We start from the raw sequence: 27,726 nt of genomic DNA on the forward strand, positions 1-27,726 counted from the left end.
GGACAGCGGAAGTTTTGTCGTGAAGGCCGTCGGGCGAAAGCATGTTATATGTTGCAGCACTTCATAACCACTATTGGGATTGAATTTTCTGACCTCTCAAGGAACACTTTAGCGTCACTTTTTCATAAGATCACTAGAAATAGTCTTCTTATCGTTACTCTACAACTCATAGTGAAGGGCGATGGCAGAAGTAGTAGAACGCAATTTGGAAGATTCCGTTGGCGAGATTCTGTATATTCGAAAGGCGAAACTATTTAACAGATTGGAGACCAAGTAAGTCTGTGTATATTTTCGTCATTACCTAAGTATGTTTCGTATCTATCTTAATGTGCAGCCAATATGCAATATTACATGTCATGACATTAGTATTACATCTTATATCCATGTTTCAAACGCAAAGTTAGCGGACTATATTTAGGCCATCAATTTAGGCATATTTAAATATAATCCATCGATAGGTTTTTGTGCATCTTGAAGTAATATTGAAAGAGTGTACAGCGATGTGTGACGTAATACACTTCATATTGTTTTGTACTTGCATTGTATGGAATATGAGATTAACAGATTCTAAGTGATTTCACATTGTCCCTAAGATACAGTGAGCGCTTCTTCTCAGATCTTATATTTTTCAATGTGCATTCCTAGTTAAAAGATGGCAGTAATGTGGTAGGCAGGTGTTCATGTTCAGCATATGGCAAAACCAATATATATGAATATCTCTATAATTGTGGTTAGCTTAGCTGCAAAATATCCCTACGATGCTTGAGTATTTTTACGTTTGGGGACAGTATTTCTGAGCTTACTGAAGACAGTTATCTCGACATGCGTAATCTTACAAATTTACGTTGTTTAACCGATACCCAACGTATATCCCTTTAATGATTAGTACTGACTAAGAGTAGCCAGTTAGCTCATATTGCACCACCAAGTCGAGGATGGTTACACCAAATCAACATGTTTCTTTTTCTGACGTCGCACAGATCATGTCTTGTTTAACTATCGGGTCAATTTCTATAACGAAAATCAGGAACCAGTTTATCATAAAAAACAATTGTTTTAAGGCGATTAAATAAAGCCCAAGTTGTTTTAGGCTGTTTCATGGAGACATTCTGTCCCAAAATTATAGAATCGTAATCACTTTATTGTCTTATCCCTCATTTTTGACGTAACTACATGTAGAAATACTACGTTAGGTAATCTCGTATTTACTAACTTTTCTAGTATGTCGAGAAGACTTCGTTTTATTATTATTAGGCTTCATAATAGTCCCACTAAACGGGTGTGGAAGTATTAAACACGCATGAAGTCGCATCATGCAATATATTTGCTCACTTATTCCTGAGCGCATAATTATGCTTATTTTACACCTAGTACTTGCAATTAATTAATAATTAGAACTGATTCTTCAAGTATTCTGTGAGATTTTTCGATGTTACTTTTTCTTTTATTGCTCAATTAATTTATTCCTCTTCTCGTTTCCGTAGTGAAATAGTTCGTAAACGAAGACACCATGAATACAGCCTTCAGAAGCGTAACAAACGGATTTTAGACTATGACGCCTACATTAGCACTGAAATAACGATAATGAAATTGTTACGCTTTCGTCGCCAGGTTGAATTCATTTTCATAAGACTTATGTTCTAGATTACAAACGATAGCAGATATCTCGACAAGATTGAGAAGTCAATTATTAGTCGTCTAGTACGCTTGCATCGGGTAATTTTTTTCTATGACAACTTGATGTGCTCTATAGCAATTGTGTTACAGGTTCCAGTCTCATCTTGACCTTTGGATGAGATTTATTCATTTTTGTAAAATTATTAACCGGCATTTGTCTGTTGTACGTATATGGAATAATGTACTTCAGATACATGGTCGCACAGAACCAAGGCTTTGGATTGCTGCAGCCGCATACCATTTACATCATGGTGTTAGATCGAAAGCTCGTGAAAATCTACGACATTTTGACAGACAAAAAAGTGATTTGGTAAAGGCGCGGAAAAGATTACTGAGTGAATATATGATATTGGATCGTCACGCATCAGAAGCACAGAAGAAAGAAATAAACGAGCTTATGAAAGAGTTAAGTAAGTCGCCAAATAAAATAACATCTCATCTTTACGTGTCCGCTCTCTATTCTGAATGATGTTTCGACCAGGTTTAGATAAACAGAAAAACTTGAATGTAAGGCGTTTTGTTTGGAAATTTTAGTTGGTTGACCGTTCCTATGTACATAATAAATGTTCTTAATATATTAACATACTAAAACACATTATGTGGTCAGTAAATATGTTCGCCTTATTACGTTCCCTATTGACCTACGTTTGCGTGTTTCAAGTTTTTAAATGAACTTATCGACTATCTAACTCTAAGATGCCGTCCAAAACATCTGAATAAATACAAATATATTTGTGTTACCAACATATACGTGACTCCAGACTGCACATCATCTGCGTTATCTGTTTTCGCTGATGAATTCACTGAGTTCGCTGTCACTACCTTCAGTGGTTCACTTTGAGTTGTATGCGGTGATTTCAATTCATGTGACTGTAGTTTCCTTACATCACTAGGTCACCAAAATGTAGTAGATTTTCCTACTCATTTGGATGCTCATTTAGACTTCGTTTTCATTAATGATGTGGATATAGATGTGACTCGTAAACGTGCTCCATTGTCTAGCTCGGATCACCGTATAATTCATGTTCTACCTAAAGTATATGGAAAGCATGGGAAGAGTACACTCTCACATCAAACCAAGAAAGTCAAATATAGGAATTACTCAGAAGAAAATATTCGAAATCTGAAAAAAATGTTTCATACGACTAACGGAATTATTTACAGACGACTCACTGGGAATCACTACTGATGTTATCACTTGTTACCTTAAATTCTGTTTTGATATTTGTTGTCCCACTGAGACCATTTTTGTAAGTTTTGATCGACTTACATCTTCACAACTAAAACGACTACGGAGGGTGAAAGGAAAAATGTACAAGGAGAAAAACTCTAATGAAGTCCGTAAGCTAAATGGTCTGATAAACCTAGAGGTTAGACGTCTCAACTCTATGTTTACTCAAAAACTTGTCTTGGTCTTGTAAAAACTCTCCAAGTATGTGGAAACTCTTAAAAGAGCTTACAGGTGACAGACACATTAGGAGCGATAACCAGCTGAATGTTTGTGACTTAAATAAGTCTTTTGTACGTCAGTCATCTGATGTAATGCTCCCTATATCCACAGGTCTAAAGAATAGTTGTGTTCCTAGTTTCACTGAAACTGATATCCTAAGATATCTCCAATCATTTAATTTATCCCGATGTTTAGGACCTGATTTTATCCCAAACATTTTTTAGGAAATGTGCTGACGTTCTTTGTTATCTATTCACGACTATCTTTAACAGATCCTTCCCATCTAATCTCATACCAAAAATGTGGAGAAAGATTAAGATAATCCCTGTACCCAAGAAAGTATCTGGTGATAAGAATGTGAAATTTAGACCTATTACAATAACTTCACCCTTCCTTGTGCTGAGAATTCTATATTGTACCAAAATATAATATTAGATAAAGCCATTAATAATAATAAAACCTTTTAATGTTGTCGACTTGGCATCATTCACCAATTTTTTTATTTTTACCTTTGGTACCTTAATTTTTAAATGCTCTAGTATTCTTTTTTTTTCAACACAAAAATTTTAGAAGAAAATCAAGCTTCCTTAGATAAAGCAGCTAAAGAAATGGTCAGAGAACGTCGTCTTACTTGGGACAGAGCTCATCTGAATGCCATTCGGGAAGCTCGTCATTTGATAACTGAAGGAATCTCTCTAAATCCTGAGTGTGATCTATTACATTTGGAATTAGCCAAGTTAGAGATCAATGCTTTTGATTTTTTCCGCACTCGTGTCCTCCCACGATATGAAAACTGTGGTGTTGATTCGGCCAACACATCTGCAGATATCAACCTGAATGGATGTAATAAAAAGAAGAAACTAAAAACATTAGAAAGAGAGGCAGCGGAAAACAAAAAATTCGTACGTTGTACTTTTTGTAAAGTCGTAATTCAGAAACTTCACTTAATAATCACAATTGATAATATGCACAAATGGTTTACGATGGGTTGAATACTGTTGTATGATTTATTATCCTCATGCTGTTGTCAGCTTATTATTTGCAGTCTCTCCTGCCCAACCACTTATTGACTCGATCATGTATAATTGTTAGTTTTCGTTCTATGGTGTGGTGTGGTAGGGTATGTCTGAATATAAACTAAGTATGTTTGCGATATGATATTCCTATAGTGGAGGCTAATTATTGTGTTTTGAACTCAACGGGGAGCGTAGGGAGGGAAGTCGCTTTATCGGGAATCAACAAGGACTTAGCAGTGATTCAAGGCTACTCTTGTTGCTTGACCTGTCACTGGTTGGCTCAGGGACGGAGTAATGGCAATCGGTGTTCTGATTGTTGGTCTTTTCATGTGATATTAGTTAGTGGCCCTAAATAATAATACTTTTTAAGTAGGAAGCTTATGGAAATAATCCAATTCACATTTATTATCCGTCTTTTTCTGGCATCAACTGGAAAATTATTGAGACGAGTGTGCTGTGGACGGATATTTTGCTGTGGTTTTAGGATTCTCATCAACGTCTACCCATGATTATTAGATCTGTAGTACAAGGCTATCTCATATTGACCAAAGTTACAAATGTAGTCTCTTAGATTAAATCAACTGTCCAGTTTCTCCTTCGTTATAATTCTCCAATTAATGTTAGTATGTCATTAAAGCTAGCTTCGAACAGACGTTTATGTGTTAAAAGAGTCAATGTAAGTATAATTAGGCTATTCCCAACAAAAATGTGAATATATTAACTGGTAGATTTTCTGTTAACGTATTCAAAATACCTAATATATTAGTCATTTTGATCCTTTCGAAGTATTACTCAAGTATGTTGGGACAATTCACATGATTATATATTGAGTGAACAATGTTGAGGTTAGACTCAGGCTGTCAGATAAAGGTGGCAAGTCGGTTGGTGAGGTAGTGAATCTTCATTGACTAAGGTTGTTGCGATATGTACTACATTTGCCTGACCACCGCACACGACGCGCGATAATAGCTGGTGTAGGAGTAGCTTAGAATTGGTCTCGAGGCGGCCAAACCGAAACGTGGGATTAGTTCATGATAGATTAAGTCTTGTAGGTAGATGGGGACTATATGGTTAGGGTTCGCGTGACTATAAAAACTAATGTTTAGAGACTCCTGAGTGGCGGTTCTGAATCTGTTGCAATGGTGCAGGTGGATTCACTCTTTGTATTCCTTTACATTATCAATATCTTAATAATCTTAATTTTTTTTATTCCACAAATCCACATTTTTTCGAATTGTATCCCCTGTGCCTAATTTTTCTGCTACCACCAATGCTTATACTAATGATATCTCACTGTGTTGATGTGATGGGTTAACTTGAACAGATGCGGATATATACCAGGTTCTGCATATGACTGAGTATTTCGTTACTTACTATTTTCACTGGTTAAAATCATGAGTCAATTGAAGCTAGACCACCATGGAAAACCTGAAAGCACTGGACGGCCGTCTCGTCCTATTGTGAGACTCCTCAGTAGTGCGCATCCACGATTCCGCCCCCGCGAGATCCGAACCCAGGACCTACCAGTCTCGCGCCAAGCGTTTAACCAACTAGACCACTGAGCTGACTGGCATCCAACGGTGTTAATGTCTAACTTCAACCAATCCACAAAGTTGAGTCACCGTACACCATTGTTTTCAGTAAGTTGATATATCACAACAGACCTGGTTGAACTCTACTGGTCACGGCTTCCAGGATTTCCATGGTGGTCTAGCTTCAATCGACTCATGATTTCAACCAGTGAAATTTCTAAAATCTTCACAAAACCCCTTCTGATAATAGTCATCTGCTCACTAGTGACTGGCTTCAAGAGATACTCCTGGAGTTCTAGTGAGAAGCCGTTACCAGTGGAGTTCAACCAGGTCTGTTGTGATATATCAACTCACTGAAAACAATGGTGTACGGTGACTCAACTTTGTGGATTGGTTGAAGTTAGACATTAACACCGTTGGATGCCAGTCAGCTCAGTGGTCTAGTTGGTTAAACGCTTGGCGCGAGACTGGTAGGTCCTGGGTTCGAATCCCGCGGGGAGCGGGATCGTGGATGCGCACTGCTGAGGAGTTTCATACTAAGACGAGACGGCCGTCCAGTGCTTTCAGGTTTTCCATGACTTACTATTTTGTTGGTTTTTTCTCCTTGAATTTGTAGATGAATTTAGTAACTGAAAATGCAGAATTTATTGCTAACGGAGGAGCTGTCAATTTAGTGATAGAATCGCTACTATCTCGTTGGGTTAATAATAGTAAAATGCTTGAACTACTTCATCAAATCTTGTTAACTGTTCCACAAATAATCGACTCACATTTAATTGAGAAAGTGGCTAACTTGTAAGTTCTTTAGAAGTTGGTTTTCCCCATTTGATTCATATTTAAAATGTATGTTGTCTAAGATGGTTTTATCTAAAAATAGGAACTTTTCGTCCTTACAAAAAGTCTATTATATATTATATGATCACTACAATTGTGTTTGAATTACCATGTTTTCGAAAAATAACACTCAGGAATAAACTTCGTTCAATGAGATTAGTATTGCTTTATACTATCCAATGTTCAGTAATGCCAACACTGGTAGATAATTACTTGTCAGATTTTACCTCCAGCTGTATACATCAATTTACGTGTACTTAGAAATTAAGTACAACCGAGGGGTAGGAATCAGGGTATTCCCATTGTCTTCTGAATATTTCCAGAAGAGCTTAGGTTTTGTAGGCCAGGATAATATTTCATTGTGCACCTCACATGTTGAACAAAAGACACGATGTGGATAAGTGCATTCAAAGTAAAAAGCAAACAAATGGTATTATCTTACCTTACTGTGATTTACAAAGGTCGGAGTAGTTAGAAGGTCAAACATCAATCTTCATTATTTATTTGAACACATATATTGGCACAAGGAGGCCCCGACTGTTGTTGCTACCTTGACGTGGTGGTCGGGCTTACTTATCGTGATGAAGCAACCGAGCTATACTGACTGGAACATCCGTTCCTCAAGGTCCTACCATGTCAGACAGGTCGGCTGAAGAGTGGTAAGACTAAAAGCAACAAACCCAAGGTCCGAAGGCGAAGTCGTACTGCTCCCAAATGCCCTGGTACGGCCGAGAGTAGGGAGAGTCCGCTCTCTCTCTCGAAATGCTCTCACATGGCCACGCGTATGTAGCCTCTGCCAGGGCAGTCCTACTCACTGCCTTCTCGTGGCGGGGGTGTTGTTTACAAAAATGAGAGGACGAAAAGCGAATGTCCGGCGCTTTAACCGGATTCCAAATCAATGGTGCACATGGACTCCAGTATCCTGAAGGAACAAATGGCGTATGAACCAATTGTTGGTCACCGGCTTCCATGGAACTGCATCTCCTTACGATGCTCTACTGCCTTGTGGATCAGACTTTTAGGTCGAATGGCTCCGGATGTGACTCCCTAAGAAAACCACCTGCTTCGGTTTGGGCACCCGGGCAGTATCACAGCCTTCACACATTGAATGAGATTTTTGTGGCGCATATGTATTTGGTGCCTCCTTGTACCAATAAATAAATAAATACAGAGGTGTGACAGCAGTAAGATGTTTCCTTCAGACAACCAGCATGACAGCGATGCTGCCTTCCCACAAGGAGGGGTGGGGTTAGAAAAGGTCAACCCTAAAAATGCACGCCTCGTCTTATCCCACGTATATCCGTCTCCGCTCCCGGGTCACTAAGACCACCTGTAATCCAATTTCCTTTTCAGGTACCTCCAGAAAAACCCTTCCACACTGTGGGCAACCGGGAAGTGATAACCGCCCTTATGCCTCTAGCAGGACCACTGTATTCATAATCAACCTCCCTCTTCAATTCCTGTTATTTCTCCTACATCGACTTACAACGCTAAACTTCCTCTTTCGGTTTCCTCCTCAAGTGTCACCATAGCCAACGATTCTAATGCGCAAACCACTGTCCCAAGTATATTGCAACCTCGCTCCAAACTACACATTGAAGCCTTTAACGTACGCACCCTATGTCAAATCGGTCAGCAGGCTTCCTTGGCTAGAACCCTGTATTCCCGTACCATTGATGTGTGCTATGACTCTGAAACATGCAAACAGGATCCCAGTGTGGTGATAGTGTGTGGGGATAGCACTAAGCATGAGGGAGGAACAAGCACTATTAGACTGGATCCCAGCTAACAGTTGTTTATATGCTCTTCAGCTAAACAGTTTCGTAAGAATTTGGAAGGATAGGGACACACGTCGTTGCCTTTTTGTCGTTTCTGCCCACGCTCCCACCGACTGCAGCTCGGATGAAGTGAAAGAGGAATTTTACAGAAAGCTATCTGAACTTCTTCAGAAAGCTAAACACTCAGATATAGTACTCGTAGCAGGTGACTTTAATGCCCAGATAGGTAGTTTAAACCAAACAGAAAGGCATTTAGGTGGGCATTTCAGTATTCCGGCACAACGAACAGATAATGGTGGTCGTCTGCTGCAACTGTGCTCAGACAATCGTTTATTCTTAGCAAACACAAATTTTAAGCATAAAGAGAGACATCGTCTAACATGGCGACCCCCTACACCAAACCAACGATGGACTCAAATAGACCATATTGCCATCAGTCATCGTTGGAGAGAGTTGATCAAAGATTGCCGCTCATTCTGGTGTACCTGCTTGGACTCCGACCATGCCCTAATACGGGCACGCATCTGCCTGCGCCTCACTGGACGCAAAAAAGCCACACTAAAAAGAACCCTTTAGAACTGGATTGAGTAGCGAGAAAACCAAAAGTAGGTTCCAGGAACAACTGAGGTCACAATTAGATAGTTCTGAAAACAAGGTTGACCCAGATGTTGCTTGGAAAGATATACAAACAACTGTGAAAACAGCGGTGACATCTATCAGTGATTTAAACCACAGGGTTACAAAGAACCAATAGATTTCTTCAAGGTCTATTGCACTGATGGATTCTCGTAAACTCATCCCATCAGGCTCTGAACACGATGAAGAGCAAAAACAAATCAGATCTAGGTTAGCCAAAAGTTTAAGGAACGACCGTGAGCAGTGATGGTCAACGAAAACAAAAGAGATGGAAAAGGCAGCGGCTGTAGGTAACACTAGACAGCTCTACAGACTAATAAAAGAAACTGGAATTAATAAGTCAAGTGTAAGTCAAACTATTTCGGAAAAAGACGACACTCATCTGCTTCCAGTCCAGACGTTTAGAACGATGGACGGAACATTTCAGAGAACAGTTCAGCTGGCCTTCAGCTACTCTACAACTACCCTCCATTCCCAGACAGTGTGAATGGAACATTGAAGTAGGTCCCCCAACTCTAGCAGAAGTTCAAAAGGCTATAGTTAATCTGAAACGAGGAAGGGTAGCTGGTCCAGATGGATTGGCTCCAGAAGTCTTTAAGGATGGTGGTCCAATTTTAGCGATTAGGTTGACTAATATTTTAGCTAAGATCTGGGAGTTAGACGTTATTCCATCTGACTGGTCACAATCACTTATCGTCCAAATATATAAGAGAGGGTTAAAATCATCCTGTGACAACCATAGAGGGATTAGTTTAACTAATATAGTATCTAAAATACTAGCCTCGATAATTATCAGACGCCTAACTAAGACTCGTGAACTGCAAACACGAGAGAATCAAACTGGCTTCAGACCTGGTCGTGGCTGCATCGACCACATATTCACCATTCGTCAGGTTCTAGAACATAGGCATACTTATCGGTGTCCGACAATGGTGGTCTTTCTTGACTTAAAAGCAGCATTTGACTCCGTAGATCGCGAGATTCTGTGACAGTGTTGTCATTGAAAGGCGTACCTCAGAAGTACATAAACCTTGTGAAGGCTCTTTACTCGAACACTTATAGTCGAGTCAGAGCTTATGGCGAACTGTCATCTGATTTTGCAACCTCAAGTGGTGTCCGTCAAGGCTGTCCACTTTCTCCATTTTTGTTTAACTTCATCATAGACCTACTGATGGAAATAACATTCTCGTCTACTGAATTCCCGGGCATTGATCTCCTTCCAGGAGGTCCACTTATCGACTTAGAATACACAAATAACATAGTCCTGTTTGGTTAAGACGCTGATAAAATGCAGAGTCTTTTGGTAGCACTAAGCAACAATGCCAGAATGTTTGGAATGCGCTTCTCTCCCTCTAAATGCAAGCTGCTGCTTCAGGACTGGTCTGCGTCAACACCTGAACTAAGGATAGGGAGTGAAGTAGTCGAACGCGTTGACAACCTCACATATCTTGGAAGTCTGATCAGCCCTAATGGGTTGGTGTCTGACGAAATCTCAGCACGGATTCGAAAAGCCCGTTTGACTTTTGCCAACTTACGTCACCCATGGCAAAGGCAAGATATCCGTTTATCAATAAAAGGACGAGTATACTGCGCGACAGTCCGTTCTGTTTTAATTTACGGCAGCGAAACATGGCCATTAAGAGTAGAAGACACTCATAAGCTACTAGTATTTGACCACAGGTGCCTCAGAAATATTGCTGGCGTCTGCTGGGATCACCGGGTAAGTAATAGTGAGGTTAGACTCAGGGTATTAGGGAATGATGGTAAATCAATTGATGAGGTTGTGAATCTTCATCGACTGAGATGGTTGGGCCACGTGTTACGTATGCCCGAACACCGATTACCACGACGTGCAATGCTAATCGGTGTTCGGGATGGTTGGAAGGAAGTTAGGGGTGGCCAAACCAAAACGTGGCATTAGTGCTTGAAGTCACTAACTTCTAGTCTGAGCCATGTTGGTAGATGCAGACTACTTGGTTGGAGTCGGCGTGACTATCGTAACCAATGGTTGGAGACTCTTGGTGACATGGCTCAGAATCGATCACAATGGCGTCGGTGTATACACTCTCTGTCTTCCCTTAAACTAAGAGATTAAAATTGCTTCATATATTTCTTTCTACGAACTAATTCTTTCTTCCTGTACTATATCCTTATCACAGTCTTCCTTTTATATATTACCACCTCTGAATTAACTACTTTTATGAATCCGGTGTCCATCTTGTTGTGTTGATAAGGTATGGCAACTTGGACCGATGCATATATGTGCCTGGTCCGAAATAGTTTGACTTACACTTGACTTATTAATTCCAGTTTCTTTTATTAGTCTGTAGAGCTGTCTGGTGTTACCTACAGCCGCTGCCTTTTCCATCTCTTTTGTTTTCGTTGACCATCACTGCTCACGGTCGTTCCTTAAACTTTTGGCTAACCTAGATCTGATTTGTTTTTGCTCTTCATCGTGTTCAGAGCCTGATGGGATGAGTTTACGAGAATCCATCAGTGCAATAGACCTTGAAGAAATCTATTGGTTCTTTGTAACCCTGTGGTTTAAATCACTGATAGATGTCACCGCTGTTTTCACAGTTGTTTGTATATCTTTCCAAGCAACATCTGGGTCAACCTTGTTTTCAGAACTATCTAATTGTGACCTCAGTTGTTCCTGGAACCTACTTTTGGTTTTCTCGCTACTCAATCCAGTTCTAAAGGGTTCTTTTAGTGTGGCTTTTTTGCGTCCAGTGAGGCGCAGGCAGATGCGTGCCCGTATTAGGGCATGGTCGGAGTCCAAGCAGGTACACCAGAATGAGCGGCAATCTTCGATCAACTCTCTCCAACGATGACTGATGGCAATATGGTCTATTTGAGTCCATCGTTGGTTTGGTGTAGGGGATCGCCATGTTAGACGATGTCTCTCTTTATGCTTAAAATTTGTGTTTGCTAAAAATAAACGATTGTCCGAGCACAGTTGCAGCAGACGACTACCATTATCTGTTCGTTGTGCCGGAATACTGAAATCCCCACCTAAATGCCTTTCTGTTTGGTTTAAACTATCTATCTGGGCATTAAAGTCACCTGCTACGAGTACTATGTCTGAGTGTTTAGCTTTCTGAAGAAGTTCAGATAGCTTTCTGTAAAATTCATCTTTCACTTCAAACCGGCTGCAGTTAGTAGGAGCATAGGTAAGAACAATGAAAATGCATTTAGGAGAAGAGTTTGGCTACTCTCCAATTGCTTACTTTTACCAAGAAATCTGAATGAGATGTCAGCATAAGCTTCTGGAGTATTAAAGAAGTTTATTTATTTATTTGAACACATATATGTTGGCACAAGGAGGCACCAAATACATATGCGCCACATAAATCATTCGATTTATGTGGGGGCTGTGATACTGCCCAGGTGCCCAAACCGAAGCAGGTGGTTTTCTCAAGGGGCCACGCCGGTAGCCTTCTACCTGAAGGTTTGATCCACAAAGCAGTGGAGCAACATCAGAATATTCAGTCCCATGGTAGCCGGTGACCAATAGTTGGTTCGTACGCCATTTGTTCCTTCAGGATACTGGAACCCATGTACACCATTGGTTTGAAATCAGGGTTTTCCAACTCTTAGGTGGACTCTCCATGTCCACCAACCCGGTGAAAGCGCCTGACATTCGCTTTTCGTCCTCTCATTTTCGTAAACAATAGTAATGCCGTGAGAAGACAATGTGTAGAACTTCCCTGGCAGAGGCTATATACGCGTGGCCATGTGAGAGCATCTCGAGAGAGAGCTGACTTTCCCCACTCTCGTTCGTACCCAGACATTTGGGGGAATGGAATCATTAGTTGACTTTCAACTGTTTTAGTGTCAGAACTGATCATTATCAACAACTTTGTTCCTCCTTTTAATTCTAAATATCAGTTATTTGAACTAAGAGCATTTTTATAGTCACATATCCTTAGAATTTTCCCTGATGATATAACGCCATAAAGTTATGGTTTCAAAAACTCATAAAACTATCGTTCCAATTACAAATGTAAACCTCCATTAAAAGCGTACTTAATTATACTACTCTACAAGTTTACTTTCGAGACAGTATACTGCTCTTCATGTTCATTAAAATTCCAAGTTTAATGAACTGATTAGCTTATAAGGAGCTATGAGATGACATCAAATTACCTATTGAATTCATTGTATTCTGCAAAACGTGTTATTCTCACTTTATTTATAACTTTTGATAATAGGAAATTACTTAAAATGACATTGTATTATATAGTTGCAGACGTATATTGAAGATCACTTAAGCTTTTATGATTATCGTCATTGACTTCAGTAGCCATTATTTCCTCCTCTACCACTTTTCTTCTTATTTTTACAAAAGTTCATTTGAATACTAATAAAGGTTTCTTTCTGTCGTTTTTTTTTAATCCCCAGTGTAAACAATGCCAAGGAAGTAGATATTTCTAAGTCTTTGGAAAAAATTGAGGTAATAAACTAGTTTATCATCTTTTTTATTATTATTATTGTCGCTTGTCGCTTTAATTGATTCGTTTAGTATTGATCAACATAGGGTGAGACATAAATAAAACCAATTGCATAATTTTACACTTGACTTTAAACCAGACTTGTTTTGTGTGGGTTGACAATTTTATATGGTTTTTGGAAAATTAATTTTCAGAAGAGGTCAGCTACAGTTTGTTGACGTAGTTGGATGTGATGGAGATGTATAGCTTGAATGGATGTTTTTTGATGGTGTTACTTTCTTCAAGCTGTATGATTTATTTGTCGAACTCTCGTTGCTGTTTTAAACATAGTCATCAGTAGAAGTGAGCTTTTTAAAAATTATTCGATAAGTACTAGATCAGTTTGTTCTGTTGACCTTATTTGTAGCCAGTCATCATCTCAGATTTTAATGATAAACATATTTTTTGCTATATCCCAATGAGTAGAAAATTGTGCTTCTGACATTGTATCCTCTGTACTATTTAAACTTGTGTTGATTTAACTCAGTTATTTATTTATTCTGAAGACGTGGCTCACTTCAAGTCACGAAACGTCAGAAATATAATTTTCTACTTATTAGTATATAAAAAATACATTTGTCATTAACTTTCTATTCAATGCTCAATTTATTTGAAACTATCAAGTTCAACATTCGCAAGTTTTGTTACCACTCCTGTGTTGACTGTTTTATTTGGTTGACATTTTCCGTGTCGAATTATAAGTTTAATCAATATTGATATGTCTATTGATTGTAGATTGTTCTGAACGTATTGCTTCTGAAGGTTATTCGGTACTTTTTCCTCTATCCGAAATTGTGATATTTTCTAATTCAAATTCATATCCGTAGTTATCTGGGCAGACGGATATAAGTAATAATAAAATATATCCTTTCTCAGAAAGTCTATGTCTGTTAATACGGATGTAGTATTTGGAAGAAACAATAAAATTTCCATGTCAATTGATGACTGAATTACACATGATATGTTAAGACTAGTGATACTACAATATTGTCCCTCAAGTGCAGATGGATGAAGCTAGATTTCAGCTCATAATGATACCTATATTATTATAAATTGAGAATTTAAGCATTAAATGTGTTTTACCAAATATAACATTATCCTTTCATTGTCAAAGTTTATGTCATAAACGAGTAACAAATATTGGTCACTTTTATTCCAGGCCCCATTAGAATGTAGAACTCATGGAATTCGATCAACACTTTCTGATCAGTTGGTCGAAATTCACCAAACCATGCTGGATAAAGGTGTGGAAGCTGTTATACACTTATGGAATTCCTGGTATTTACCTTCGACGGGTCATTCTTTACAAACCTCGCCTTTCAGATTAATCAATCCGTCATCTCCTGAAGCTGTTGGTTTACTACGATCTCGTTTAACTGCACTTTCTCTTTACTCTGTGTATGAATTAAACGGTCAGTCATTGCCAAAATCAACTATAACATCAAACGAAATGGGCACAAATGAACAGGAAACTAAATTACACAATGTTTATCACCAGAAACGCCAATTTTTGTCCTCTGAAGTTAATAAAACTCGAGGCTTGTTTGATTTACTGAGTACTTCACAGTGGGGTAGTCACTGTCCAGGTGAATCCAACACACTTTCTGTCTTTTATTTTCCGGTTAGATGTATTTTTATAAATGAGGTATACGTAAGCGGTGTCCATTTGTTTTGCGTGAAATATTGACTAGTAGTAGAATTCATAACGCCATTTTCATCCTATTTATAAATCATCATCTAGAAGCACCTATATCCAGATCGTAGCTGCTATCTTGAGGTGGAGATCGGATTTGCCTCTTGTAGTGATCCGATCGGGCTATGTTGACCGAAACAAATATTCCTTTAAGTCCTACCATGCCAAGTAGGTCGGCCATAAACCTGTCAGACTAATAGAAGTATACTCATAGTCCGAGGGCAAAGTAGTGCTGGTGGTGGTCTTACTGAAGTGTGACAGCGGTAATGTGTTTCTCTCAGCCTGACAACACTTTCAGTGATGCTGGCTTCTTACAACTGAAGAGGTTAGGAAAGCTCGATCCTAACAGAGTTCCACCTCACCTTACCCCACGGATCTCCCTCTCCGGCAGTGGGGGCCTCTAAAGCACGGAGCTAACACATTGCAAACTTCTGACAGGAAGGGCGTGTGTGTCTCCTCTCAAGCAGTTGTCTCTTGGACTCTGCGGTGATGCTCACAAGTCTCCACGACAACTACCAACTCAATTTCCTTTTCAGGTCTCCCGAGCAGATATATTTTTCCACGATATGGACAACTGGGAAGTGATAGCCTTTGTCATACCCTTAGTGGCATCCGAGATGCTCGTGCTCACGATTAAATTCCTCCATCAATTCTTAATGTTCCATCTATCCCTGTGGACGACTAATGCTAACTATTCAAGTCGATGATATGTTATCCCTGGTCTCTTAAAAACGCTCTCTAAACTACACGTTGGAGCTTGCAATATTCTGACATAGTGTCAAGCAGACCAACAGATTTCTGTAACTAGGACTCTAGTCTTCGAAACACAGATACAGAATTCAATTGTGGTCCGTTGACTTGACGTTACCTGGTTTTTACAGAGACCCATGATGATTTACCCTCCATGCATCTGGGACATGACTGCCAACTCTCGCGACCTTTGATGGTATGGGTATTGCACTAATTCAACAGTAGATCAGGCCCTCTGAGACTGCATTGCAATGGATAGTTGCTTGTGGGACGTAAGAGCACTGAAAGATAGGTGAATACGCTTTTTTCTCTTAGTTATCTCTGTCTACGCTCCTACTAACTTGGAACTCGAATGAATTGGAAGACGGATGTTATGGAAAACACTCCAAGTTCTTTCGAAAAGCCTAACTCTCAGACGTAGCAGGTGATTTTAGTGCTTAAGTAGTTAACTTAACGAGAGTGAAAGACATTTGTGTGGTTCTTACAGTGTCGCAACTCGGCTAACAATTAATACCAACCGGATGATGGAACTATGTTCAGACAGCCGTTTATTCTTAAGAATCACCAACTGCAAGCGTAAGAAAAGACATCATCTAACATAGTGATGCGCGAAATTGACTTAAAGATGAGCACAAACAGAATACATCATTGGAGTGGTCGACAGAAGACTGCCGATCACTATGGAGCACATTTCTTGACTGTAATCATGCTTGTTGCGAACACGTTTATTTGCGTCCTGCTAGGCTCAGAAAAGCTGCAATAAAAGGACCCTGCAGAGTACAAAATAAGTACGAACATGTCGAGAATGTTTCAAGAACAATTAGAAGAGCAGTTAATCAACTATGAGAATGATGTCCACCCCGATTTGGGCTGGCATATCATCTAGGTAGTCGTGAAAACAGCAGTAATATCTACCGGTAACTTCAACCAAAAGGTTAAGAAACATTAATCGATTTCCTTATCATTTAATAAACCGAAAGTTGCTCTGAAACTCATCCTGTTTTGCTTTGATTGTGGTGAAGAACAAAGCCAACTTAAGCATAGACTGACAATGAGTCTGCACAATGACCATGGGGAGTGTTTGGCAGACACTTACTTACGCCTGTTACTCCTCGTAAAGGAGCATAAGCCGCTCACCAGAGTAATCGATCCAACCTCGTCCCGGGCAATCATTTCGAGCTCCTTCCAGTTGTTATTCATCCTTTCCATATCTGCTTTTATTTCCCGACGTAATGTTTTCTTTGGCCTTCCTCTTTTCCGCCTTCCTTCGGGATTCAAAGTTAGGGCTTGTCTCGTGATACAGTTTGGTGGTTTCCCTAATGTATGTCCTATCCATTTTCATCGTCTCTTCCTAATTTTCTCTTTTGCAAGCTGGTTTGTTCTCTCTCACAAAAGGCTGTTGCTGATGGTATCCGGCCAATGGATGTTGAGTATCTTGCGTAGACAGCTATTTATAAATACTTGCACCTTCTTGATGATGGTTGTTGTAATTCTCCAAGTTTCAGCTCCGTACAGTAGAACTGCCTTGACATTCGTATTGAAGACTCTCACTTTGATATTGGCTGAAAGTTGTTTTGAGTTCCATATGTTCTTCAATTGTAGGAATGCGGCCCTCGCCTTGCCAATCCTCGCATTTACGTCTGCATCTGAACCTCCTTGTTCATCGATTATGCTTCCCAGGTATGTGAAGGATTCTACAGCTTCCAGAGTTTCGCCATCAAGAGTGATTGGATTGCTGTTCTCCGTGTTGAATTTGAGGACCTTGGTTTTCCCCTTGTGTATGTTGAGGCCTACTGATGCAGAGACTGCTGCTACACTGACTGTCTTTGTCTGCATTTGTTCATGTGTATGCGATAGGAGGGCTAGGTCATCTGCAAATTCCAAATCCTCTAATTGAATCTGAGCTGTCCATTGTATTCCGTGTTTTCCCTCAGGTGTCGAGGTCTTCATAATCCAGTCGACCACCAGAAGAAAGAGGAAGGGAGAGAGTAGACAGCCTTGTCTGACTCCGGTCCTTACTTGGAATGCATCTGTCAACTGTCCTCCATGCACGACCTTGCACTGTAGTCCGTCATATGAGTTCCGGATAATATTGACAATCTTCTCAGGAACTCCGTAGTGTCGAAGAAGTTTCTACAACGTTCTCCTATCCACACTGTCAAATGCCTTTTCATAATCAATGAAGTTGATGTACAGTGACGAGTTCCACTCAATTGATTGTTCGACGATGATCCGTAGTGTTGCAATTTGGTCTGTGCACGACTGATCTTTACAGAATCCAGCTTGTTGATCTCGAAGTTGGGCATCTACTGCATCTTTCATCCGGCTCAGCAAAACTCTGTTAAAGACTTTTCCTGGTACTGACAGTAGTGTAATGCCTCTGTAGTTTTTACGTTTGCTCAGGTCTCCTTTCTTTGGAATCTTGATGAGGTGTTCTTCTTTCCAGTCCATCGGCACTTGTTCCTCCTCCCAAATCTTTTTGAATAGACGGTGAAGCATGTTTGTAGTTGCTTCAATGTCTAACTTCAGTGTTTCAGCTCGTATATTGTCGGGTCCTGCTGCTTTCCCTCTCTTGATTTGTCTGACGGCCATTCTGATCTCTTCCGTCGTTGGTGGATTGACATCTATGGGAAGATCTGTGTGCGCTGCTTTGATGTCCGGTGGATTCATTGGAGCCTGCCTACTCAGGAGTTCCTCCAAGTACTCTACCCATCTGTTCCGCTGTTGTTGAATTTCAGTCATTGGTCTACCTTCTTTGTCCTTGACCGGTCTCCCTGGTTTACTGTATTTCCCTGGTAGTTTCTTCGTTGTATCGTAAAGTTGTTTCATATTTCCTTTTGTTGCAGCTTTTTCCGCCGTCATTTCTAGTTCTTCCACGTATTTCTTCTTATCGGCTCTAATGCTTTTCTTCACTTGCTTGTTTGCTTCTATTCATTCAGCTCGTGCTTGAACTTTCTCTGTTCGTGTTCGGCTGTTGTTAATTGCTGTCTTCTTGTTCTTCCTTTCTTTGATCTTGTCCAGTGCTTCTATAGAGATCCGTTCCTTATGATGGTGCTTCTTTAGACCCAGAACCTCTTGACACGTTGAAGTTAATGTTTCTTTGATACTTTTCCAGTTATCCTCCATAGTAGTTTCTTCTTCCGTCATTATATCCTGTAAGGCTTGGAACCTGTTGTTGAGAGCTATCTTGAATTCATTGAGTTTGTTAGTATCTCGAAGGAAGGCTGTATTGAACTTTTGTATTGCTGTTTGTCCACTTGTCCAGTTCTTTTTTAGCTTCAGTTTTAAGTTGGCTGCAACTAGGTGGTGATCTGAAGCTGCATCAGCACCTCTCCTGGTTCTCACATCTTCCATTGTCCTTCGGAATTTTTATTGATGCACATATGATCTATCTGGTTCTCTGTGGTGTGGTCCGGTGAGATCCATGTAGCTTTGTGTATACGTTTGTGTGGAAATATTGTGCCTCCTATGACCAATTTGTTGAATGCACACAGATTTGCAAATCTTTCTCCATTTTCGTTTCTCTCACCCAGTCCATGTCGTCCCATAATATCTTCATATCCGGTGTTGTCTATTCCAACTTTGGCATTTAGATCTCCCATCAGAATGGTGAGGTTCTTTCTTGGGCACTTCTCTATGATTGACCGCAGCCGCTCGTAGAATTGATCTTTAATCTCGTCGTTGCTATCATTGATGGGTGCATAACATTGGATAATATTCATTGTGATCCCCTCCTTCTTTGTTTTGAATGATGCTTTGATCATTCTGGATCCGTGAGATTCCCATCCTACAAGTGCATTTCGTGCTACTTTGGACAGCATTAGAGCAACTCCCTGAGTGTGCGGAGCATTTTCCTCTTCATGACCGGAGTATAGTAGCATCTCCCCCGTATTTAACCTTTGTTGTCCAGCCCGGATCCAATGGGATTCGCTGATTTCCAGTACCGCCAATTTGTATCTCCTCATTTCCGTTGCTATTTGACTAGTCTTCCCGGTCTCCCACATTGTTCGGACGTTCTATGTACCTACAGAAATTGTTGCTCTGGTTGTTAGAAAGGGCATCGGCCTCGTGGCTTCCAAAGAAATTTGGCTTTCACCATGATGCGTCCTAATTCTTCTAAATGAAGACCTTCTAACTTTCAGGGCAGAGTTTAAATGGTTTGAATTATTTTTTCTGGTAAGCGTTTTTTTAGCGAGTTAGTTTTCTACGGGATGGGGACGCTAACCCCATCCCAACCCTTCTCCTTTACCCGGGCTTGGGACCGGCAGTAACTCTGGGACAGCTACAGACGGAGTTGTTTGGCAGCTAAGGCAACAGCAATGGAAAAGGTGGCTGTGGCGACGGTGGTGATAAGCAACTGTAGACAACTTCTAAGAAACATAAGACAGGTGTAAAATATTCATGTTAGTGAGACTGTTTCTGAGAAGGATGTCACAATGATCCACTATCAATTTAGATGACTAGAACGATAAACAGAGCATTTAGGGGAAGAGTTTGGTTACTCTCCAGTTGCTTGCCTTTATCAAGTAATCTGAATTAGATGTCAGTAGACGCCACTGGACTCATAAAGAAGTATGCGATAGCATGAAGTAGAACAGAACGAACTGCTGCGCAGTATACTCGTCCCTTAATTGATGGACGGATATCTCGCCTTCGCCATAGGTGACGTAAGTTGGCAAAAGCCAAACGAGCTTTCTGAATCCGTGCTGAGATCCCGTCAGACACCAACCCATTAGAGCTCATCAGACTTCCAAGATATGTGAGGTTGTCGACGCGTTCGACTACTTCACTCCTTAACCCTAGTTCAGGTGTTGGCGCAGACCAGTCCTGAAGCAACAACTTACATTTAGAGAGGTAGAAACACATCCCAAACATCAGCATCTTCACTTCTTCTAAGTCGATAAGTGGACCTCCTGGAAGGAGATCAATGCCCGGGAATTCAGTAGACGAGAATGTTATTTCCATCAGTAGGTCTATAATGAAGTTAAACAAAAATGGAGAAAGTGGACAGCCTTGACGGACACCACTTGAGGTTGCAAAATCAGATGACAGTTCGCCATAAGCTCTGACTCGACTGGCAGTGTTCGAGTAAAGAGCCTTCACAAGGTTTATGTACTTCTGAGATACACCTTTCAATGACAGACACTGCCACAGAATCTCGCGATCTACCGAGTCAAATGCTGCTTTTAAGTCAAGAAAGACCACCATTGTCGGACGCCGATAAGTATGCCTATGTTCTAGAACCTGACGAATGGTGAATATGTGGTCGATGCAGCCACGACCAGGTCTGAAGCCAGTTTGATTCTCTCGTGTTTGCAGTTCACGAGTCTTAGTTAGGCGTCTGATAATTACCGAGGCTAGTATTTTAGATACTATATTAGTTAAACTAATCCCTCTATGGTTGTCACAGGATGATTTTAACCCTCTCTTATATATTTGGACGATAAGTGATTGTGACCAGTCAGATGGAATAACGTCTAACTCCCAGATCTTAGCTAAAATATTAGTCAACCTAATCGCTAAAATTGAACCACCATCCTTAAAGACTTCTGGAGCCAATCCATCTGGACCAGCTACCCTTCCTCGTTTCAGATTAACTATAGCCTTTTGAACTTCTGCTAGAGTTGGGGGACCTACTTCAATGTTCCATTCACACTGTCTGGGAATGGAGGGTAGTTGTAGAGTAGCTGAAGGCCAGCTGAACTGTTCTCTGAAATGTTCCGTCCATCGTTCTAAACGTCTGGACTGGAAGCAGATGAGTGTCGTCTTTTTCCGAAATAGTTTGACTTACACTTGACTTATTAATTCCAGTTTCTTTTATTAGTCTGTAGAGCTGTCTGGTGTTACCTACAGCCGCTGCCTTTTCCATCTCTTTTGTTTTCGTTGACCATCACTGCTCACGGTCGTTCCTTAAACTTTTGGTTAACCTAGATCTGATTTGTTTTTGCTCTTCATCGTGTTCAGAGCCTGATGGAATGAGTTTACGAGAATCCATCAGTGCAATAGACCTTGAAGAAATCTATTGGTTCTTTGTAACCCTGTGGTTTAAATCACTGATAGATGTCACGGCTGTTTTCACAGTTGTTTGTATATCTTTCCAAGCAACATCTGGGTCAACCTTGTTTTCAGAACTATCTAATTGTGACCTCAGTTGTTCCTGGAACCTACTTTTGGTTTTCTCGCTACTCAATCCAGTTCTAAAGGGTTCTTTTTAGTGTGGCTTTTTTGCGTCCAGTGAGGCGCAAGCAGGTGCGTGCCCGTATTAGGGCATGGTCGGAGTCCAAGCAGGTACACCAGAATGAGCGGCAATCTTTGATCAACTCTCTCCAACGATGACTGATGGCAATATGGTCTATTTGAGTCCATCGTTGGTTTGGTGTAGGGGGTCGCCATGTTAGACGATGTCTCTCTTTATGCTTAAAATTTGTGTTTGCTAAGAATAAACGATTGTCTGAGCACAGTTGCAGCAGACGACCACCATTATCTGTTCGTTGTGCCGGAATACTGAAATGCCCACCTAAATGCCTTTCTGTTTGGTTTAAACTACCTATCTGGGCATTAAAGTCACCTGCTACGAGTACTATATCTGAGTGTTTAGCTTTCTGAAGAAGTTCAGATAGCTTTCTGTAAAATTCATCTTTCACTTCAAACCGGCTGCGGTTACTAGGAGCATAGGTAAAAACAATGAAAATGCATGTAGGAGAAAAGTTTGGCTACTTTCCAATTGCTTAATTTAACAAGAAATCTGAATGAGATGTCAGCATAAGCCTCTGGAGTATTAAAGAAGTTTATTTATTTATTTGAACACATATATGTTGGCACAAGGAGGCACCAAATACATATGAGCCACATAAATCATTCAATTTATGTGGGGGCTGTGATACTGCCCAGGTGCCCAAACCGAAGCAGGTGGTTTTCTCAGGGGGCCACGCCGGTAGCCTTCTACCTGAAGGTCTGATCCACAAAGCAGTGGAGCAACATCAAGATATTCAGTCCCATGGTAGCCGGTGACCAATAGTTGGTTCGTACGCCATTTGTTCCTTCAGGATACTGGAGCCCATGTACACCATTGGTTTGGAATCAGGGTTTTCCAACTCTTAGGTGGACTCTCCATGTCCACCAACCCGGTGAAAGCGCCTGACATTCGCTTTTCGTCCTCTCATTTTCGTAAACAATAGTAATGCCGTGAGAAGACAATGGGTAGAACTTCCCTGGCAGAGGCTATATACGCGTGGCCATGTGAGAGCATCTCGAGAGAGAGCTGACTTTCCCCACTCTTGTTCGTACCAGGCTATTTGGGGGATATTAAGGATTTACTTTTTTTAACCTTGTTACAGACATTTTTTAGAGATGATACTTTCATCGTCTGAATTATCAGGAATCAATCTTTTTCCAAGAGATATACTTACTGATTTAGAATACGCAGTTGATGTGGTTTGTTTGGTTAAGGTGCTCTAAAAATAACAGTCTTCTAACCACCTTATGGAACAGTGCAAGGATGTTTGGGCTTCTTTTCTCTCCATCCAAATGAAAAATGTTACTTCAAGGCCGGTTTGGGTCAACGCCTGGACTAGGGGTAGGGAGTGAAATAATTGAGTGTGTTGACCACTCCATTTATTTTGGTAGTCTCATGATCTTTGATAGATTGATGTCAGACGAAATCTCGGTAGGAATTAAGAAAGGTCAGTTGACTTTTCTCATTTGACGTCACTTGTGGTGTACATGAGATATCCATTTGTCAACAGAAGGACGAGTATACTGCATAGAAATTTGTTCTGTTCTACTTTACGGGTGTGAAATATGACCTTTAAAAATAGAGAATGTTAGTAGGTTTCTAGTATTCGATCGATGGTGTCTTTGAACGATTGCTCGTATACTTTGGGACAACTGAACTAACAGTTCTAAGGTTCGACGCAGAATACTAGATGGGTATGGTAAATTGACTGACGAGGTAGTGAAACCTTTTCGGGTGAGAAGGTTGGAATATATATTACGTTTGTCCATCGACCGACTACCTCGACACATGATTCTGGATGATGTAGGAGTATGTTGGAAGGAAGCTGGGAGTGGAAAACCAAGTACACGGTATCGGTCCATGAAAATATTGACTATTGAACTGAACCATATAGAGATGGATGCAGACGACCTGGATGGAGTATACGTGATTATCTTAACCAGTGGTTAGAGACTTTGAATGACATATCTTGATGGCACAGGTGCATTCACTCTTTATCTTCCCTTAGATCCTGAGTTTCTAAATCCCTAATAGTTTTCTTATTTTAGTAATTTATGTTTTCCTTTCTTGTTGTACCTTCGATGCATCATCTTTTCTGTTACTCTTAATCCTGTTACTATTTTTACTACACCGCGACTTAGCCTGAAACTTTCATTTTACTGTGCTGGTAGGGTGTGACGCCTTGAACCGATATTCACATGTACTAGGTTCTACGTTGTGTACGACTAACCGACTGACGAAGCACCTATTATCTCAGTTTTGAATATCAATAACAAACAAAATTATAACTTCTACAACCAACACTATAAATATTCGACAAAGTTATTTAGCATTCGGGTTGTTTTGCTATTTATCCGGTTGAATCAAAAACTTACTGGTTAAGTGCAAAAATATGCAGTGGGTACATTATATGCGAGAACTTTTAACATTGGGAATGAAGATGATAATAATTTACTGTTTACCTTTAAAACTATGAAAATGTTATGTTTATATTAAAACATTAAAATTTTACTGGGATAATGGAGTTTCTGTAATCTCAGTATTATAGTTAGCTCTAATGCCATGTTTGTTATTGTAGTTTTCCATTCAGTACCCTATCAAATGAGTCGTTTAAACGACTGTCTGTAAACATCCACTGATTATATAATCAGAAAAGGTTAACATGTTTGCTTTATTTTTCTTAAGTGAACGTTTTAATTCAACTGAGAAAATGTTTTCTGTAGATTCCTTCGAGTCATCGAACATGCAAATATGATAAACCGCATGTTGGTTAACCTTAATGAGAGGTTCGCACGTCAGTCTGGATGACAGAATTTGGTCAAGTTTTAGGATTAAAAACAATGATGTTGATTAAAACTAAAGAGGCGTACTGCGATATGCATATGTCAGTCCTACAAATGGTTATTCTCTGTCCAAATAGCTCTGTGGCAACATTTTTAACTGTGACATACGTTTGAGTTTTAGAGGGGACATCTCTCTCAAGATTGCAAACATGCCTATTTAGTACGAGTGCCTGTCTATGGTTTATAGTGATTGCTTTCAAACATCTGACATCAAAATGCTAATAAAGATCTTTTCTCTGTTCTATTGTTACTGTACAGGTAAATGAGTTAATTTATTGTCATCTATCTAATCTGTAATTCAAAACCAGTCGACTTAGTTTCTCAAATTACTTTTAATAACATGAATTATGTAATTCAAACAATTAATAAAAATTGCTTCAATTACAAATAATATTTCTCATAGCACTACATATTTACTTTAAATTGATTATCGTTTTTATTCTCAAAATTCACAGAATTCTGGTTATTATATTTACACTTTGAAAAGACAATTGGAGATATCACACAAATGCCAGCTGTGCAATGGAGAGCTCAAAAGACTCTGCTCACTGAATACTTTGATAAATTCATATTAATGTTAAATAAAGAACAATAATAAACATTGCTGACATGATATGTATCACATATATTTTGTTTAATAATTAAAATATATTTAAGGAAGCCTTTTGTAATTTAACTTATGTATTTATATTTGTAAAGAATTTTAATTTTGTTGGACTATAGATTGGTTTGTTTAACTTTGCCTATATTATTCCTTTCGAAAGTGTTTTGTGATCTTTCGATAAGTGATTAGTTCACAAATACGTAAGTAACGACACTAGAGATTGTCTTGGATGAGAAGGTGGCATCAATAATTTTACAGTTCTTTAATTATACAGAAACGTTTGGTTTATTATAGGACTGACGGTTAAATGATTGAAGCATTTAGCTTTCAAGTGTAAGGTTCAAATACCACCATGTTTACTTCGATTTCGAGTACATAAACCATTTAATTGATAAATAGTTTGCGTTAAATTTTAATTAGAATTGTAGCCTTCGTACATTCTGCAAACTAAATTTACGAGTTTCTCAAGAATCATTTATGTAAGTTATCCAAGCTTAATCATTACATTTTATTGAGAATGATTATTAAATAATCACATGCTTAACTAGTAGAATGCGAATAAACGCCTACGATTATCATATTCGAATGTGTATGACCCATTCGTACTATTCAGATCGATGATTACTATTCTCTAAGCCTGAATATCCTGCTTCATAGTGCATAATATTAATGTCCCTGGAAAATTTGAATATCCGATAGTTCATCTTTGAGTTCAGTACATAATTACGCCTGTTACTCCTAATGGAGCATAGGCTGCCGACCAGCATTCTACATCCCACTCTGTCCTGGGCCTTCCTTTCTAGTTCGATCCAATTGTTGTTCATTCTTCTCATGTCTGTCTCCATTTCTCGGCGTAATGTGTTCTTTGGTCTTCCACTTTTCCTTCGACCTTGAGGACTCCAATTGAGGGCTTGACTTGTGACGCAGTTGGGTGCTTTCCTCAATGTGTGTCCTATCCACTTCCAGCTCTTCTTCCTGATGTCTTCGTCTGCTGAAATCTGGTTTGTTCTCTCCCACAGTAGGTTGTTGCTGATAGCGTCTGGCCAACGGACCCGAAGTATTTCGCGTAGACAACTGTTAATAAACACTTGTATCTTTTGGATGATGGCTTTCGTAGTTCTCCAAGTTTCCGCCCCATACAGTAGAACTGTCTTGACATTTGTATTGAAAATCCCGACCTTGGTGTTGGTTGGAAGACAGTTGTTTTGAGTTCCAGATGTTCTTCAGTTGTAAATATGCTGCTCTTGCTTTGCCGATCCGCGTCTTCACATCTTCATCGGATCCGCTGTGTTTATCTATGATACTGCCCAGATATGTAAAGGATTTTACATCATTCAAAGCTTCTCCATCAAGTGTGATTCGATTGGTGCATGCTGTGTTGTATCGGACAATCTTGCTTTTCTCTTTGTGTATGTTGAGACCTATTGCTGCTGCTACCCTGGTCGTCTTCTCCTGCATTTGTTGTTGCATGTGCGATAGGAGAGTCAGATCATCTGCGAAGTTGAGATCTCCCAGCTGCATCCTAGCTGTCCACTGTATCCCATGCTTCTCCCCAGATGTTGACGTCTTCATGTTCCAGTCAATCACTAGGAGAAAGAGAAAGGGTGAGAGTAAGCAACTTTGCCTGACACCGGTCTGTACTTCGAACGAGTTTGTCAACTGTCTTCTATGCACGATTTTGCAGTTTAATCCATTATAGGAATTCCGTATGATATTGACTATCTTCTCAGGTACGCCGTAGTGTCGAAGAATCTTCCATTGTGTTGTTTGAGTACAGTACAGTATATTGATGAAAATGAGAATCTCTTACCGTATAATGGCAGTACGTAGCTCTTTCATTAGTTCTTATGGCGCTTTTTATCGCTTCAAGTGGTTGGAACGCCGCAAGATACAATGTATTCAAGAATACATTATCTGTTTCTGTGACAATGTGAGAAACTATAGATCTTGTACTCTGTGCGTTACTATCGTCCATGATTTTAATAAAAGGTGCTCTGTCTACAAGTACTGACATATTATATCAATTTAAAAAATAAACAACCAATTATAACGAATTTAAAACTAGCCATTTAATTGGACGAAACGAACTGAAAAATTTTTTTTTAAGGGATGAAAAGAAATACAAAAACTGCCGTGCGTTCAATGCTATTCAAAATTCACCGTTAACATCAAAATATGCAATAAC

General features: G+C 39.7%; 1 protein-coding gene across 1 annotated transcript; it reads left to right on the top strand.

The window, feature by feature from the left end:
• Positions 1-27,022, top strand: UTP6 (U3 snoRNP protein). Its single transcript, XM_051216431.1, has 9 exons — positions 1-273; positions 1,485-1,611; positions 1,645-1,716; positions 1,754-2,087; positions 3,698-4,029; positions 6,292-6,470; positions 13,328-13,379; positions 14,576-15,002; positions 25,393-27,022. The coding sequence occupies exons 1-9, from the start codon at positions 182-184 to the stop codon at positions 25,530-25,532; spliced, it is 1,755 nt and encodes a 584-aa protein (XP_051067021.1). The 5' UTR covers positions 1-181; the 3' UTR covers positions 25,533-27,022.
• The last annotated feature ends 704 nt before the right edge of the window (positions 27,023-27,726 follow it).

This window comes from Schistosoma haematobium, chromosome 4, assembly GCF_000699445.3.
Source record: "Schistosoma haematobium chromosome 4, whole genome shotgun sequence".
Lineage (NCBI taxonomy): Eukaryota > Metazoa > Platyhelminthes > Trematoda > Strigeidida > Schistosomatidae > Schistosoma > Schistosoma haematobium.

Bases quoted from the DNA above. Each gene is read 5' to 3' on its own strand.
- UTP6 (XM_051216431.1), top strand. From the start codon at position 182: ATGGCAGAAGTAGTAGAACGCAATTTGGAAGATTCCGTTGGCGAGATT. The intron at 6,471-13,327 runs GTAAGTTCTTTA...TTTAATCCCCAG, and splicing joins ATTGAGAAAGTGGCTAACTT to TGTAAACAATGCCAAGGAAG. The intron at 13,380-14,575 runs GTAATAAACTAG...CTTTTATTCCAG, and splicing joins AGTCTTTGGAAAAAATTGAG to GCCCCATTAGAATGTAGAAC.